Source organism: Sus scrofa, chromosome 5 (genome assembly GCF_054392235.1).
Source record: "Sus scrofa isolate SSC_HxYL_T2T_F1_AM1 chromosome 5, Sscrofa_HxYL_maternal_Yorkshire_Landrace_v2.0, whole genome shotgun sequence".
Lineage (NCBI taxonomy): Eukaryota > Metazoa > Chordata > Mammalia > Artiodactyla > Suidae > Sus > Sus scrofa.
In genome coordinates this window covers 10,917,405-10,933,018 of record NC_139387.1, presented here as the reverse complement: position 1 = coordinate 10,933,018, position 15,614 = coordinate 10,917,405, and the positions used below count along the sequence as shown (strand labels likewise).

Genomic DNA, 15,614 nt, shown 5'->3' with positions numbered 1-15,614 from the left:
CAAGAGGGCCAGGGTTTCCATTTCCACCATGAAGACACAGACCACATTCTCGTGAAAACTCTCCAAGTCTTTTGAAATCCTTTTACCTTTCCTTTCTTAAAATTTTTTTTTATTATGAAAATGACATGTACTCTTTAAAGAAACAATGGAAAACAGAGGGGCTGGGGTAGGGGAGTCACCAGTGATCTATTGCTACCCGAGAACAACCGCTGTTATCTTTGCCTTTCCCATCCCTGTCCAGCCATCCGTCTGCCAGTCACCCTTGGTGACTCAGCTTGGGTGCTGCTGCTTCCTGGAAGGCCTCCTTGGTTTCTCTCCCTGGACCACATGCCCCTCCTAGCACCTGCGTTGAGCTCCTTCACCGCTTTGGTAATGGCCCCGTCATTCCCCTCGTTCGCTCTGCTTTTCCGGCTGCCTCTTCAGCTGGGAGTTTGAGACACCAGTACCGGCGTCCAGCTTCCCTCCAGGAAGGCCTCCAAGGAGAGTAAATCAAACTGATGTTTTTATTTTTGGCTGTGTGTGTGGACAGAGGTGGTTCTCTAAAACATTCTTGGATTGCTACTTATGATGCTGTCGAAATCCACTTACTCACCTGTACTTCAGCAGCAACTGCTGGTGTGTGATTAGTCTTTCAGGAACTGTAGGCTTCCCTTGAGGGTTCGAGCCTCTTCTTCACGGGCTCTCACTTCCTGACCCCAAACTCCTATTCCAATAAGAGACGGTGCTTTGGGGAACAGATAACTGGCTATTTGAAACGAGGCTGAGCAAATCTGGAATGTTTGGTGCCCATACGTCTTGGGCCCTTCAGCCCACGGGGGGAGACTTGATGTTGGCTCCTAGTTGCGAAGCTCTTCGTGACATGACCAAAGCGGTTTTTAAAAACATTTTCGTATTAAAGTGTAGTTGATTTACGATGTGTCTTCAATTTCGGTTGTATAGCAAAGCGACCCAAGCATACACAGTTCCCTGTGCTGTACAGTAGGACCCCCCTGCCCATCCATTCCAAACGCCAGAGTTTGCATCCACCAACACCAAACTCCCCATCTCCATCCCGCTCCCTCCCCCTTCCCCCAGCAACCACAGGTCTGCTTGCTTTGACCCGCATCTCTCTCCATCTGCCCCTCTTCCCCCTCCCTTCTCTCCCCCCCATCACCCTCTACCACCATCCCCCCATCTCTCTCCCCACCCCTCCACCTCCACCTCCGCTTCCCCTCCCTCTCTCTCTCTTAGCTGGATCATTCCTTCCTCTCCATCTCCTTGGCCAGTCTCTCTTTTCCACAACTCTAGGTCATGTGTCCTTGGCCTTGTAGGTCTATAGCATTGGGAGGCCTTCAGCGATCAATGGATCCATTCGACTATCTCATTTTTATTTTTTATTTTATTTATTTTATGTTATTTTATTTTTGGTCTTTTTGCCTTTTCTAGGGCCGCTCCCGCAGCATATGGAGGTTCCCAGGCTAGGGGTCTAATCAGAGCTATAGCTGCTGGCCTACGCCAGGGCCACAGCAACTCGGGATCTGAGCCGAGTCTGCGACCTACACCACAGCTCACAGCAATGCCAGATCCTTAACCCACTGAGCAAGGCCAGGGATCGAACTGGCAACCTTGCGGTTCCTAGTTGGATTCGTTAACCACTGAGCCACGACGGGAACTCCTCGACTATCTCATTTTTAAAGGTTTGTTCCTTGTATGGCTTTTTTAAAAACTGTGATAAAAAATACAAAACACTGGGGTTTCCACTATGGTGCCATGGGTAAACAATTGACTGCAGCAGCTCAGACTGCTGCAGAGGCACAGTTTCGATCCCTGGCCTGGGGCAGTGTGTTGAAGGATCTGGCATTGCTGCCGTTGTGGTGCGGGCACAACTGGGGCTCAGACTCAGTCCCTGGCCGGGGAACTTTCATATGCTGCAGGTGCAGCCATTACAAAAAAAAATGATAGTAACAAAATCTGTCGTCATAACCCCTTTAAAGTGTACAGCTCAGTAGTGTTAAGTGTATTACATTGTTCTTTCACCCATCCCATTTTACAGATGGGAAGCCTGAGGCTTGGAGGAAATAGAACACATCCAGGGACTTGGCGGAGCAAGGATTCACACCCAGGCCCATGGATCAGCCTCTGGATCCTGAAGGAGGGTAGGACATGCCGAAGGGAAGTGGATGAGAGCATCGGGGGGGAGAGGCCCCGGTACGGGCAGGAGATGTGGGTCGTAGTTAGACCGTGGTCCACGTGCTGCGCTCTCCTCCCTAACTGGGAAAGGTATAAATGATCAAATGAAACCTTGAGAACCTACTAAGTGAAAGAATCCGGCGCAAAAGGCCACTTATGGGACAGTTTCCTTTATAAGAAATACCTAGGATAGGTAAATCCATGCGGACAGAAAGTGGGCTGGTGGTGACCAGGGGCTGGGAGAGACGAGAAGAGAGAATCGCTGCTTAAAGGGTAAAGGATTCTACTATGGGATGATTCAGAGATATGGGATCTAGACCGAGGTGGTGCTGGCATAATACTATGAAGGCATTAAAGTATTGCCTCTGAATTGTCCACTTAAAAACCGGGAACATTTGGAGTTCCCATTGTGGCTCAGCGGGTTAAGAACCTGACTAGTATCCATGAGGTTGTGGGTTCGAACCCTGGCCTTGCTCAGGGTTAAGGATCCGGTGCTGTCACGAGCTGCGGTGTAGGTTGCAGACGCAGCTTGGATCTGGCATTGCTGTGGCTGTGGCATAGGCCAGCATCTGCTGCTCTGATTCAACCCCTAGCCTGGGAACTTCCATACTTCCATATGCTGTGCGTGCGGCCCTAAAAATAATCCAGACCAAAACCAAACAGGGAACTCTTTAAAGTTTCCAGTATTGAGGCAGCTGTGGCTCAGATTTGATCCCTGGCCCCGGGAACTTCCATATGTCGAGGGTGCTGCTGAAAAAGAAAAAACAAAAAAAACCAAAAAGCTTTCTGTTATGTGACTGTCACCTCAATGACAAACATTTTTTTCCCAAGATTCTTAGTGAATCTCGCAGATGACAAAATATCAAAAGACAGCTATTTTCATCCCTCCTGCAGGGCACAACACCTGCCGCTCATCCCTCATGACTGAATTCAGGCATCACCTCTTTCCAGAAGCCCTCCTTGATTCCCCCCTTTCCCGATTACACGCCATGCTCACGTTCCCTGTGTTGACTGGGACGGTTACAGCGGAGCAATGATCCATTGACTTGTCTGCTGCCACCCTGTCTGTGAGCCCGCTGGGGTCAGGGACCTCTCAGAGGCAGAGCGGGAAGGAAACTCTGTCGACCTCGACACACATGGATCTGGGTTCAAAGCCTAGCTCGCCGACGTACCAGCCGTGTGCCCTGGTGGCAAGTCGCTTAACCTTTAGGAACTTCAGTTTCACATCTGGAGACGGAAGACGCTCTTTTTCTTCTAGGGCTGTGCCAAGGAGGCTTGATGATATAATCTCGTGCCCTGGGAGGTTTTTCCTGCTTCTCCACCTGCTTCTCCGTTATGATTAGATGTTTTTGTTTTCCCTTAGTTTCAGCCCTTTCTGAATATTTTCAGACTGTCTCCCTGACCGCATGAAGAGTAGAACGGGCAGCCTGGTGTCCATGATGGGGGCTGCAGTGGTGCAAAGGGGCGGGCTGGGGGAGCTGAGGCAGCAAGGGGGTGAGTCCGGGGGCTGAGGATCTGGGCACAGTGACAGCTGCTGCCAACCCTATGGACAGGAAAGGATAATATTAGCTTGAGCTGCCAGCTCTACCTGTGTGACATGGCCAGAAACTCGCCCTCTCTGAGCCTCTGCTTTTGGTTGTGTAAATGGTGATTCATGAGAGGATGTCCCTGGAGTGCTGTGAGGGTGACGTGTACACCCCAATGAGAGGACCTAATGCAGACAGGGGTCATAGGAGCGGGTCATGCCCTTAATAGCTGCAGGTGCCCAGATGTACCACGAGGACGCCTGGCTTGTGTGGCAGCCATGCTAGACTGGAGAACAACGTGCATCAGAAAGAGAAATACAACCAGCTATGATGTAAAAAATAAAAATAGGAGTTCCCATCGTGGCGCAGCGGAAACAAATCCAACTAGGAACTGTGAAGTTGCGGGTTCGATCCCTGGCCTCGCTCAGTGGATTAAGGATCCAGTGTTGGCGTGAGCTGTGGTATAGGTCACAGACGTGCCTTGGATCTGATGTTGCTGTGACTGTGGTGTAGGCCGGCAGCTGTAGCTCTGATTCGACCCCTAGCCTGGGAACCTCCATATGCCATGGAAGTGGTCCTAAAAAGACAAAATAAATAAATAGAAATACACTCAACTCTTTGCTGGATTCTGAACAGACTCTTCAGCCAGTGAGCTTTCAGAAACTCCAAATTCCTACCCAAATTCTTAAAATGATTTACAAACAAGCAAGAAAGGAGACTTCCATTCATTTTTTTTTTCTTCTTTTTAGAGCTGCATGTGTGGCATATGGAAGTTACTGGACTAGGGGTCAAAGTGGAGCTGCAGCTGCCAGCCTGCAGAACGATGGATCTGCACCAAATCTGTGACTTACACCGCAGCTTGAGGCAACACTGAATCTTTACCCACTGAGCAAGGTCAGGGATCAAACCCGAGTCCTCACAGATGCTAGTTGGGTTCTTAACCCACTGAGCCACAACAGGAGCTCTGAGAGTTCCGTTCTTTTTTCTTTTCCTTTCTTTTTTTTAAATTGAAGTATAGTTAATTTACAGTATTGTGTTAGTTTCTGGTGTACAGCAAAGTGATTCAGTTCTACACCTACATTTATTCTTTTTCATATTCTTTTCTATTATTATTGCGGGATATTGAATATAAGTCCCAGTGCTATACAGCTGGGCCTTGTTGTTTAGCTCTTTCATACACAGTAGTTTGCATCTGCTGGTCCCAGACTCCAAATTTATGCCTCCCCCTCCCTTCCCCTTTGGTAACCATAACTGTATTTTCTATGTCTGTGAAACTGTTTCTGTTTTCTATATAAGTTCATTGTATCATTTTTTAGACTCTACATGTAAGTGCTCTCATAGGACATTTGTCTTTCTCTGACTTACTTCATTTAGCATGATCATCTCTAGGTCCATACACGTTGCTGCAAATGGCATGGTTTCGTTCTTTTTTATGGCTGAGTAGTATTCCATTGCATGTATTACCACATCTTCTTTATCTACTCATTTGTCGGTGGACACTTAGATTGCTTCCACGTCTTGATTATTGTAAATAATGCCACTGTGAACATTGGGGTGTATGTATCTTTTCAAATTAGAGTTTTAGGAGAGTTCTTTTCTTGTTGGCATGGCTGGTGCTTTGTCTTTGCAGGCTGAGGAGCGAGCAGGTAACAGGCCAGAGGCAGGAAGTGATGCCCACTTGAATTCCCTCAGACAACAGGTGTGGGCTAAGGCCCTGCCACTCTTGGAGGGTGAGAGGGGTGAGGACTGTGGCCAGGACTAAATTCCAGGGCAAGTGAAAGTCAAGTCCCGACACTGAGTGACCTTGGAGCAAGGGGAGAGGCGGGGCCCCATGCTCCGGCCTCGGGAGGCTAGGGCAAGAAGCTCCCTGAAGACTCCAAATTCCAGGGCAAGGAGGCAGTTAAAGTCTTAGGTGCACAAGTGATAAAAGAAATGTCAGCATGAATCCAAAACAGGGGCTGATGCCCGAATTCCCTCCTCTCCTCTCCCTCCCTGCTCATTTCAGTGTAAGGAAAGGTGTACACATTCTAGGCAACCTGGGGACTCAAGCAGATGCTCTAACCACCTGAGCTCAGTTTCACCATCTGTCAAATGGGCACAGCCCACCCACTCCAGCAGATTCCTGTCTGAGATGCTATTAAGGCCCCAGCGCAGGGCCTGGTTCACGCAGGCTCAGCAAGGCTGTTCCGCTTACCTCTCTCTCCAGACTCCCACCTCCTTCTCCGGGAAATGGAGGAGGCGTGCTGCCCGCTTCCCATGCAGGGACACCTGTGAGCTGTGGCGGCAGTGGTGGGAGCCCCCAGTCCCCTCTGAGCACTGGGAGTGCTGGGGGTGGGCAGAGGGGCAGAGATGTCCCAGGGACCAACCCTGCCCCGGAGCATGGTCATGCCTCCCACGGCGCCCTGTTCTCCTCGGCTTGAGCTCTGAGGAGATGGGACCCCAGCCTGGCTCCATCCTTACCTGCCTCCTGTTAGGCTCCCTCAGAGATGGCAGACCAACCGCCGGTCCTGAAGAAAGGAATCTTCTGGATTCCCCTTCGGGTCCATGTTCTCTGCATTAGACAAGACAGACTCCAGAAGCTTTCTGGACAAGGGAAGTCAGCTGGTTGGTCCCTAGCTGGTATTCACTGAGCAGGACACTCAGGAAAATATTTCTGCCCTCCAAGAGTATACGGACTGGTTTTAATACAGATCAGTATATCAATATTGAATCCGATTTGAAATAGATGTAGATACCTGTAACTTTGTAGAAGCAGATAAAAATACATATGCCTCCAGGGTTTTTTTTCCTTTCCTTTTTATGACCGCACCAGTGGCATATGGAAGTTCCTGGGCTAGGCGTTGAATCGGAGCTGCAGCCACGCTGGATCCAAGCCACCTCTGCAACCTACGCCACCGTTTGTGGCGACGCTAGATCCTCAACTCACTGAGGAGGCCAGGGATCAAAGCTGCATCCTCACAGAGACTATGTAAGGCCCTTAACCTATGGAGCCACGATGGGAACTCCCCTCCAAGTACTCCTTCAGCAGCTCGCTATGCCCTACAGCTCAGGCCACGGTCAAGTCTTTCTTGGACCATGATAGGAAATATCCATATAGATACATACACACACATGAGAGGTAATAAGATTCCTACACAGTGTTAACCACAGGGGTAATTCCAGCCACTTTGCATTTTTCAATTCGTTTACCCTCCAAAGCGGTCATCATTCTAATTATACAGATGAGGGAAAAAAAGCCAGCAGAGAGGCTAAGTATCTTGCCCAACGTCACACAGCAGACAAGTATCAGAGCTGGGATTTGCACCCGGGCCGTCTGGCTCCAGAACCTGTGCTCTTCCTGACACTCAGCAGCAGCAGCAGCAGCCTGTGATGTGTGCCACTGTCTGCAGGATCAGCCCCTCCAGCCACACACTTGGCCTTGATCATTTTCCTGCCTAAACCCCTCCCCGCCTCCCCCTGCCTTTGGAATAACAGTGAAATTCCTTGGGCAGGTGCTGCTGCCCTCCTCGGCCTCGTTTTTAGAAGTGGCCCCTTTGCAGTAATGCATTTGAGAATCAATGTCTCTGTCTTTTTTTAGTATAAAGCCTCCTTTATAATGTCAAAATAATTCCCAAACCAAGCATGGCAACAGTTCTACTTTTAGTCTCTATTGATTCAGAAAACATCTACCAACAAAAAGCCACCGTGAATTCAGTAGAACTTTAAAATATAGTTGATGAATTGGGATATGTGATATATTACTTTTTCAGTTTATACACCGGGCTGGATTCAGAGATAAATTCTCAGATTTATACTAAATCCTTGGATCCAGAGATCCTTATTGCTCAGCTTGGAAACCACTTTTTCTCTTTGCTCTTCCAAAATCTTGTAGCTCCCGAGGTATATTTGAACATGCTGATCCCTTGTCCTGGTGTGACCCTTCCTAAGGACCCAGCTGAAGCATCACTTTCCCCAGGGAGTCCTTCCTGACTCATCACCCCACCACTGCCCAGCAAATAGCTCTGCTCCATTATCTCTGCACCCTGGCTGGTTCTTTACTTTTGCTCACATCACACTGTCTTGTCATTGTTTGCAAACACTGTTGTGTAATTTGGCCATCGAGTCAGGAACCTTGGCATCTATGAGACCCAGTTTCCAGTCTTGGCTGGAGCATCTTCTAGCTTTGTCAACTTGGGAAGACTTGAGCCAATCCCTTCACAATTTTTAAATATGGATGCCTGTACAATTTGTCTTCCCAGCATCACCTGACTTTTTTTTTTTTTTTTTTTTTTTTTTTTTTTTTTTTTTTTTGTCTTTTTGCTATTTCTTTGGGCTGCTCCCGTGGCATATGGAGGTTCCCAGGCTAGGGGTTGAATGGGAGCTGTAGCCACTGGCCTACACCAGAGCCACAGCAACGTGGGATCTGAGCCGCGTCTGCAACCTACACCACAGCTCACAGCAACGCCGGATTGTAAACCCACTGAGCAAGGTCAGGGACCGAACCCGCAACCTCATGGTTCCTAGTTGGATTCGTTAACCACTGCGCCACGATGGGAACTCCCTCACCTGACTTTCTGATAACAGATCCTTTCTTTTCCCCTTCATTCTTCTCTAAAATAAAGAATTGTAAAAATAGAGAATCCATTCCATGCGGTTTGATAGGGTTGCTGTAGTAGGCAGGTGTTCCAAACCTGACTAAAAAAGGGCTCCATCTCCTGTCACAGTGATTGGCTTAAAGATAGCCATGTGGTTTCAAACAAGCTAATCCTGACCTGTCTGGGACTTTCTGTAAGAAAATGGGAAGAGAGTGTCTCTTCACTGAGGGGTTACTACGTAGGTAGAATGTGGTTCTGGAGGGGTGGGAAGCTATCTTAGAAAGATAGAAACCACGTAGAAAGAATCTATCTAAGAAATGGAAAGAAAGATGAAACCTTGATTATATCACATGAACCGCTTGATCCAGCCATTCCTGAAGACAGACACACACCTGGGTTTCCAAGTACAAAAGCCAGTAAATGCTTCCCCCCACCCCTTTCCTTTTACACTTAAGTTACCATGAGTCAAGTTTATTTCCCTGGCACCAAAAAGAGTTCTGACTATGACAGATGTTATATTAGTGGTTCCTGATGAACCATGCTTCTTAGCTTTCATGCTGTTGTGTTGTCAATTCCCCTCGACTATGGGTGGAGCTTGCAAGTTGCTTTAATCAATGGAATGGGATGGAAGTGATGCTGGGCCTGTTCTGGACCTAAGCCTGAAGAAGGTCTGACATCCTGCAGCTTCTGTGCTCTCAAGAGGCTTGGGCTGCCCTGTAAGTTCAGTTATCCACTGGAGAGACCATGTGGAGATGCCACATGAAGAGAGAGAGGTCCAGATGCCGTGTAGAGAGGTAGAAGTTCAGCTTCCTGGGGTCCTAGCTGAGTCCAGCCCCCAGTCAATGTGCCAGCTGAACACAGCCACATGAGCGATCACAGACAAGAGCAGAAGAATCACCTAATCGAGTCCTGTTCAGATTACAGAATTTGGAGTGATGATAAAATGATTGTTGTTTCCATTCACTGTTTTGGTGTAGCTTGTTACACAGCAGTAGCTAACTGAAGCACTGACTAACGTACTTCTTTGTAGGGTTGTTGTTAGAACTAAGTAAGACAGTGCATGTAAATTGCTTATCAGAATGTCTGACACATAAAAACACTTAAGTATCTGCTATCCTTTTTCCTCCGGTTGTTATTGTTACTACTTGTGTGTTGCCCAAATTAGGAACTCATTGAGGGCAACAACTGTGTCATATGCATTGCTATATCCCCAGGAATCCAGCACAGAATGTGGCATAGGGTTGGCATTCTGTCAATGCTCCTTTCAAAGAATGAATAAATGAATGAATGAATGAACAGCAAGGAAAAGTGTTTGCAAAGTGCAAAACCAAGAACATTACGCATAGTTTGTCCTAAGCATGTACTTTTTAATTCAACCCAAAGCCTATATGGACACTGAGGGTCCAGACAACTTTCTAGCACAACCGATCCCCTTTTAGCAACTCAACGTCCAGGCTGAGGGAGACTTCAGAACCTGTGGCGCCACCATCTGGAACATGGCTTCTGATTGGTTGGTGCATGAGAACTCCTCATTGGCTCTTAAATTCTTTCCTCTAGAAGGCCACGCCTTCCTTCCAGTTACATTTCATTGGCCAAAGCTAGTCACATGGACCCATCTAATTTTATATGTGATGGAGGACTATTCTCCAGGGGAGGGAACTGTTTTAAACCAGGGAGCTTACCCCAGGAGGGGCTTATGCTATACACGCACGATGTCCAACAGCTCGATCACTCAGAATAGCTCTGGCATAGTGAGGCATTTTGCAGAGAGAAAATCTAAACTCAAATAAGTAAAGTGACTTGCTTAGGCCCCAGAGATTGATTAATTTTTATTTTAAACATTTTATGCATATGATCTAAGGGTAGTCTAGCAAGGTGGTAAGAGTGCTTCTCTGTAGCGGGTCGGTGGTGTTTAGTAAAATTCTGTATGCTTGAAAAATGTCATAATAAAAAGTCAGAAAATTAAAAGTTACTTTTAGGTGTTCCTGTTGTGGCTCAGCAGTAATGAACCGGACTAGTATCCATGAGGACTCGGGTTCAACCCCTGGCCCTGCTAGTGGGTGAAGGATTCTGCGTTGCTGTGAGCTGTGCTGTATGTAAGTCACCGATGTGGCTCCAATCCTGTGTTGCTGTGGCTGTGGCTGTGGCTGTGGCCATGGCCAGCAGCTGTAGCTCCAATTAGACCCCTAGCTGGGGAAGTTCTATATGCTGCAGGTGTGGCTCAAAAAAAAAACCAAAAAAAAACAAAAAACAAAAAAACAAAAAAAAACGTTTGGAGCAGTTCAAACATTTACATGCTTTAAAATCCAGAGGGTACCAACATATAAATGGTATAAAATCTTCCTTCGCCCCTGTGCCAGGCACCCAATGTCTTCCCAAGGGCAACCAAAATTATCAGCTTTCTGCGTTTCCTTCGAGAGGTATTCTGTGTCTGGGCAACCACCATTGCAGACAGAAGCAGGCTTCTCCCCTTTTTATTATTAGGACATACAAATCTGCTTCGAGATTTCCGCCTGCACCAGCTTAGTGTTTTGTAGCCATTATCTCTTTAATCCTCAGAGCATCCTTATGAGGGAGGCATAGTATCCCCATTTCATGGGTGAGAAAACTAAACTACAGAGAAATTCAGCAAGGTGTTCTTGATCCCATGAAGAATAAGTGGCCGCATTAGGATCTGACTCTAATGGGGGTTTTCTGACCCCAAATCCCATACCAGGAGCCACCATGTGGCCACACAGACAAGGAGGGTCAGGGAGACAGTCTGTTATCTTGTCCGTGGGGATAGCACGGGACAGTCTTCAAGATGAAGCCGGAAATGAGACCAGATGCATCACTGTGCAAACCAGGCCTCCAGTGGCATTAATGAGGCTGCAGTGCATCCTGCTGGTTTTCGCTAAGAGTCTTACCCAAGCAGTGTCTCTTGGGATGGAAATAGATTTACAGCTGTCACGGTGACTGAACAGGGGTGACCAGAAAGCAATTTTCGCTCTCCTGCCCCACTCCAATACTACAGGGCTTATTCCTGCCCTGCTCCTGAGGAAATGCTCTCCCTCTTAGGTAAATGAAAGCTCTCCGTGCTGGTTGCCATCTCAGCTATGTCAGTTCAGGAGTTCTCTTGTGGTGCCGCAGGTTAAGGATCCAGCATTGTCACTGCAGTGGCTGGGGTCACTGCTGTGGTGGGCATTTGATCCCTGGCTGGGGAACTTCCACATGTGGTAGGTGCAGGCCAAAATCAATCAATCATTCAATCAGTCAGTCAGTCAGTTCAGGTGCTAGCAAGTATAGTCTTATTTAATAATCAAAAATCCAAACTTTATTAAGAGGTAAAGCTTTACCCTTCCTTTAGCTGCTGGAGGAAGATCCTGCTGTGAGAAAGTGGCAGGGGGGACCTGTTTTTTCGGTTTTGTTTTGTTTTGTTTTTTTTGTTTGTTTGTTTGTTTGTTTTGCTTTTTTGGTTCCAGACATTTCAGTTTTATTACTCATCCCCAGCTTGCTGAGAATTGACGGTGAGGGGACAGGGAAGTTTCTACCTCTCTGGCATTCTTGGGAAGTGGTGTAGGTGCTTTCTGGGTGGGTCTGGCAGGTGTTTGTTTGTTTGTTTGTTTCTATGTCTTTTTAGGGCTGCATCCAAGGCATATGGAAGTTCCCAGGCTAGGGACTGAATTGGAGCTGCAGCCACCGGCCTACATCACAGCCACAGCAACGTGGGATCCAAGCCACATCAGTGACCTACGCTGCAGCGCACAGCAATGCCAGATCCTTAACCCACTGAGCGAGGCCAGGGATCAAACCCGCATCCTCATGGATACTAGTAGGGTTCTATTGTTACCCCTCAGCCCCAGTGGGAACTCCTACTTCTCCTCTCTTTTGATGCATGGAGATGACCTCGTGACTCACGTTGACCAACAGAAAAGGTACATGCGATTTGTGCAAGTTCTGGAACCTGGACCTCAAGACACTGTGTTGCTTCCACCTTTGCTCTTTTGGGATCGAGTCACTACCTACAGAAGCTCAGGCTAGACTTCTGAGTGCTGAGAACCCACATGAGGAGAGAGGACAGCCCCCTACCATTCCAACCAGTCCAGCTTTCAGCTGACTGCAGCCACGTGAGTGACCCCAGCTGACACCATGCGGAGCAGAAGAACTGCCCAGCAGAGCCCAGTTGACCCACAGAATCATGAGACACAGCACACTGTGGCTTTAAATCACTAATCACAACAGAAGAAAAATGAAATAGAAATTGATACCTAGAAGTGGATGCTTCTGGAACAAAACCTGAAAGACATGGCATTGGCTTTGGGACTTAGTGGCAAGTGGCCCTAGAAGGGTGGGGAGAAGGGTTAGTAGAGGCTGCAAGAGCAGTGAGAAAGTTGCTCCAAGGGGCGGTGGGGCGGTAGAAAGGTGGACCCCTTTATGTGGTAACAGAACTTTTAGCAACACTGTTACCTTGAATAGCGCAGATGATAATATTTGGTCTTTTTAGGCACCCATGGCATATGGAAGTTCCCAGACTAGGGGTCAAATCAGAGCTACAGCTGCCAGCCTACATCACAGCCACAGCAATGCGGGATCCACGCCATGTCTGCAATCTACACCACAGCTCACTGCAACACCGGATCCTTAATCCACTGAGTGAGGCCAAGGATCAAACCTGCATCCTCATGGATACTCGTCAGGTTTGTTACCTCTGAGCCACAACAGGAACTCCAACAAGTAGCTTCTTTTAGTGACATATAATCAGAATTTAAAAAGAAAATTAAAAATTTTATTTGGGGGAGTTCCCTTCGTGGCTCAGTGGTAAACAAACCCAACTAGGATCCATGAGGATGCAGGTTCAATTCATGGCCTTGCTCAGTGGGTTAAGGATCCGGCGTTGCTGTGAGCTGTCGTCTAGGTCGCAGACACAGCTTGGATCCCACATTGCTGTGGCTGTGATGTAGGCTAGCAGCTAAAGCTCTGATTTGACCCCTAGCCTGGGAACCTCCATATGCCACAGGTGCCACCCTAAAATAGCAAAAAAAAAAAAAAATTATTAGAGTATAGTCTATTTACAATGTTGTATCATTACCTGCTGTACAGCCTAGTGACCTAGTCATATATGACATTCTTGTTCATATATATACATTCACACACACACATATGTATACACACACACATTCTTTTTCTCATACTGTCTTCTGTCATGTTCTATCCCAAGAGAATTGTTCCCTGTAGCACTGTAGGACCTCATTGCTTATCCATTCTAAATGTAATGGTTTGTATCTACCAACCCCAAGTTAAAGAAGGAACTGTTCAGTCTTCAGGTAAAATTTTGAAGCAACAGAGGACCCAGAACAGTATCCTAGTTAGAAAAATAAATACATACATACATACATGCATACATACATACATACCTCCCAAAGTAAGAAATAGTCTCAGGGCAAAGATAAAACATGGCGGTGGGGTGCTGCCAGCAAAATGTAGCCTCAGGATAAAGATCATATCCAGTCTGTAAGACGTCTTAAGACTTTAGAAACATTTAAGGTTGTTCTTCATAGACTCTCTCAGATAGACAAAAAAGTTTTCAAAACTCTTAAGGGAGTTTTCCCACACAGCCTGCCATGCTCAAAGTAGAAAGAAACCTATCTTAGAATTATGATTGGGTCTTTAGGAGACAGAGTAAATCCCAATAAGATTTATGGGAAACCTACAAAATTTTTAAGGAAAATGATTGGTGAAAGGATCATTAGCGTGGACTCAAAGAAAGAGACACAGTTCGAATTGAAAAGAATTTGGAATCTCAACTCTCTTTCCTTAGGAATCAAGTTGAGAAAGCTACTCTGCTGCAGATGATGGATCATTTCTTATGGAAAAGGAGAAATGACTCAGAGGGTGGAGCCAAGAGCCGAGGAAAACAGTAGATTACCTAGTGAAGTAGCTTTTCCTGCCCTGCAGTAGTGGAAAGTGGTAACGTGTACTTAGCTGGATTTCCAGATTTTCTGTGGACCATTGACTGCTATGTTCTTCCCTTTCCTCCTCTTTTTGTGTGGTGAACTTATCCCTGTCTCACCAGTGTATGCTTGGTGTATGGGGGGCAGAAAACTTGTCTCTTTGGTTCACAAGTCTCTGAATCAGGAGGAAATGGAACTTGAGGACCTGCATCTGAGGGTCCTCGTCCGCACTTGGACCTGATGGAGATGGTGAGATCCTGGACCTTAAACCTCATGTCAAAATGAGATGAGACTTTGCGGATCTTGGGAGGAAGGAAATGTATCTTATGTGTGGGATAGCTGTGGTTGAAGGGTAGACTATGGTCGATTAAGGATAATCATGAATTCTTTGCATCTTCTCTCATCAAGAAGTGGAGTCTGTAGCCCCCTCTTTGAATCCGAGTTGCTCTGTGACTTGCTTTGACCAACACACTGCAGCAGAAAGCCAGCCACCACATAAAGACTTCTGATCTCCCTGCTGGAGAGAGAAGCCCTGGAGGATAAGTGACAACAAAGAGTGAGAGAGAAGCCCAGTCATTCTGCTCACTCTCCGTGGTGCCAGAGAGTGTTAGAAAAACCATCTTGGATCCTCTGGCTTTAGCCGAAGTGGCTTAGCCAACACCCCATGGAGCAGAGATGAGCTGTTCCCACCAGCCTTGCCTTGTTGCTGAATCATGAACAAACAAACAGTTGTTATTTTAAGACACTAAATGTTGGGCTTAACGTTTACCCGGTGATAGAAAACTGATACGGGAATTGTTACCAGAAATGGGATTTGAATCCACACAGACATTCAATCCAACACGTGCCTCACTGGATTTCAAATTGTTATGGCCCATTGACAGTTATGCACCTTTTGTTTTCTCTCTTCTTTTTTTTTATTTTTAATGTTTATTTATTTGTTTATTTATCTTTGTCTTTTTAGGGCTGCACCCACAGCATATGGAAGTTCCCAGGCTAGGGGTTGAATCAGAGCTGGCCTACACCACAGCCACAATGAGGGATCGGGGCCACATCTGTGACCTATGCCACAGCTTCAGCAATGCCAGATCCTTAACCTACTGAGCTCGCCTAAGGATCGAACCCACATCCTCATGGATACTAGCCGGGTTTGTTACCGCTGAGCCCACAATTCGAACTCCTATTTTCTCATTTTTTTAGTGAACATGTCTAGTGCAGTTATCTTTTCCCCATCTCACCCCATGTGAGCACGCCATTCCTCCCATCAAAATGTAGAATCTATTTCTTCAACCCCGTGACTCTGGGATGTCCTTATGACTTGCTTTGACCAACAGCATGGGTAGAAGTTACACTGTGGGAGTTTCCAAACCTAGGCTCCACGATGCCTCGTAGTTTCCACCTTTGCTTTCTTAGGA

General features: G+C 46.9%; 1 protein-coding gene across 10 annotated transcripts in view; it reads left to right on the top strand.

Annotated features, from left to right (window-relative positions):
• The window catches only part of NCF4 (neutrophil cytosolic factor 4), a 115,833-nt gene that overhangs the window by 47,896 nt on the left and 52,323 nt on the right, over positions 1-15,614 (top strand). For 9 of the 10 annotated variants that reach the window (XM_084955422.1, XM_084955421.1, XM_021091535.2 and 6 more), the window contains one exon: positions 2,033-2,135. In XM_084955422.1, the coding sequence (XP_084811548.1) occupies positions 2,107-2,135 (29 nt within the window). In that variant the 5' untranslated portion in view covers positions 2,033-2,106. Of the gene's footprint in view, positions 1-241; positions 2,136-15,614 lie in introns of all 10 variants that reach the window. The other variant, XM_084955423.1, reaches the window with a different exon arrangement.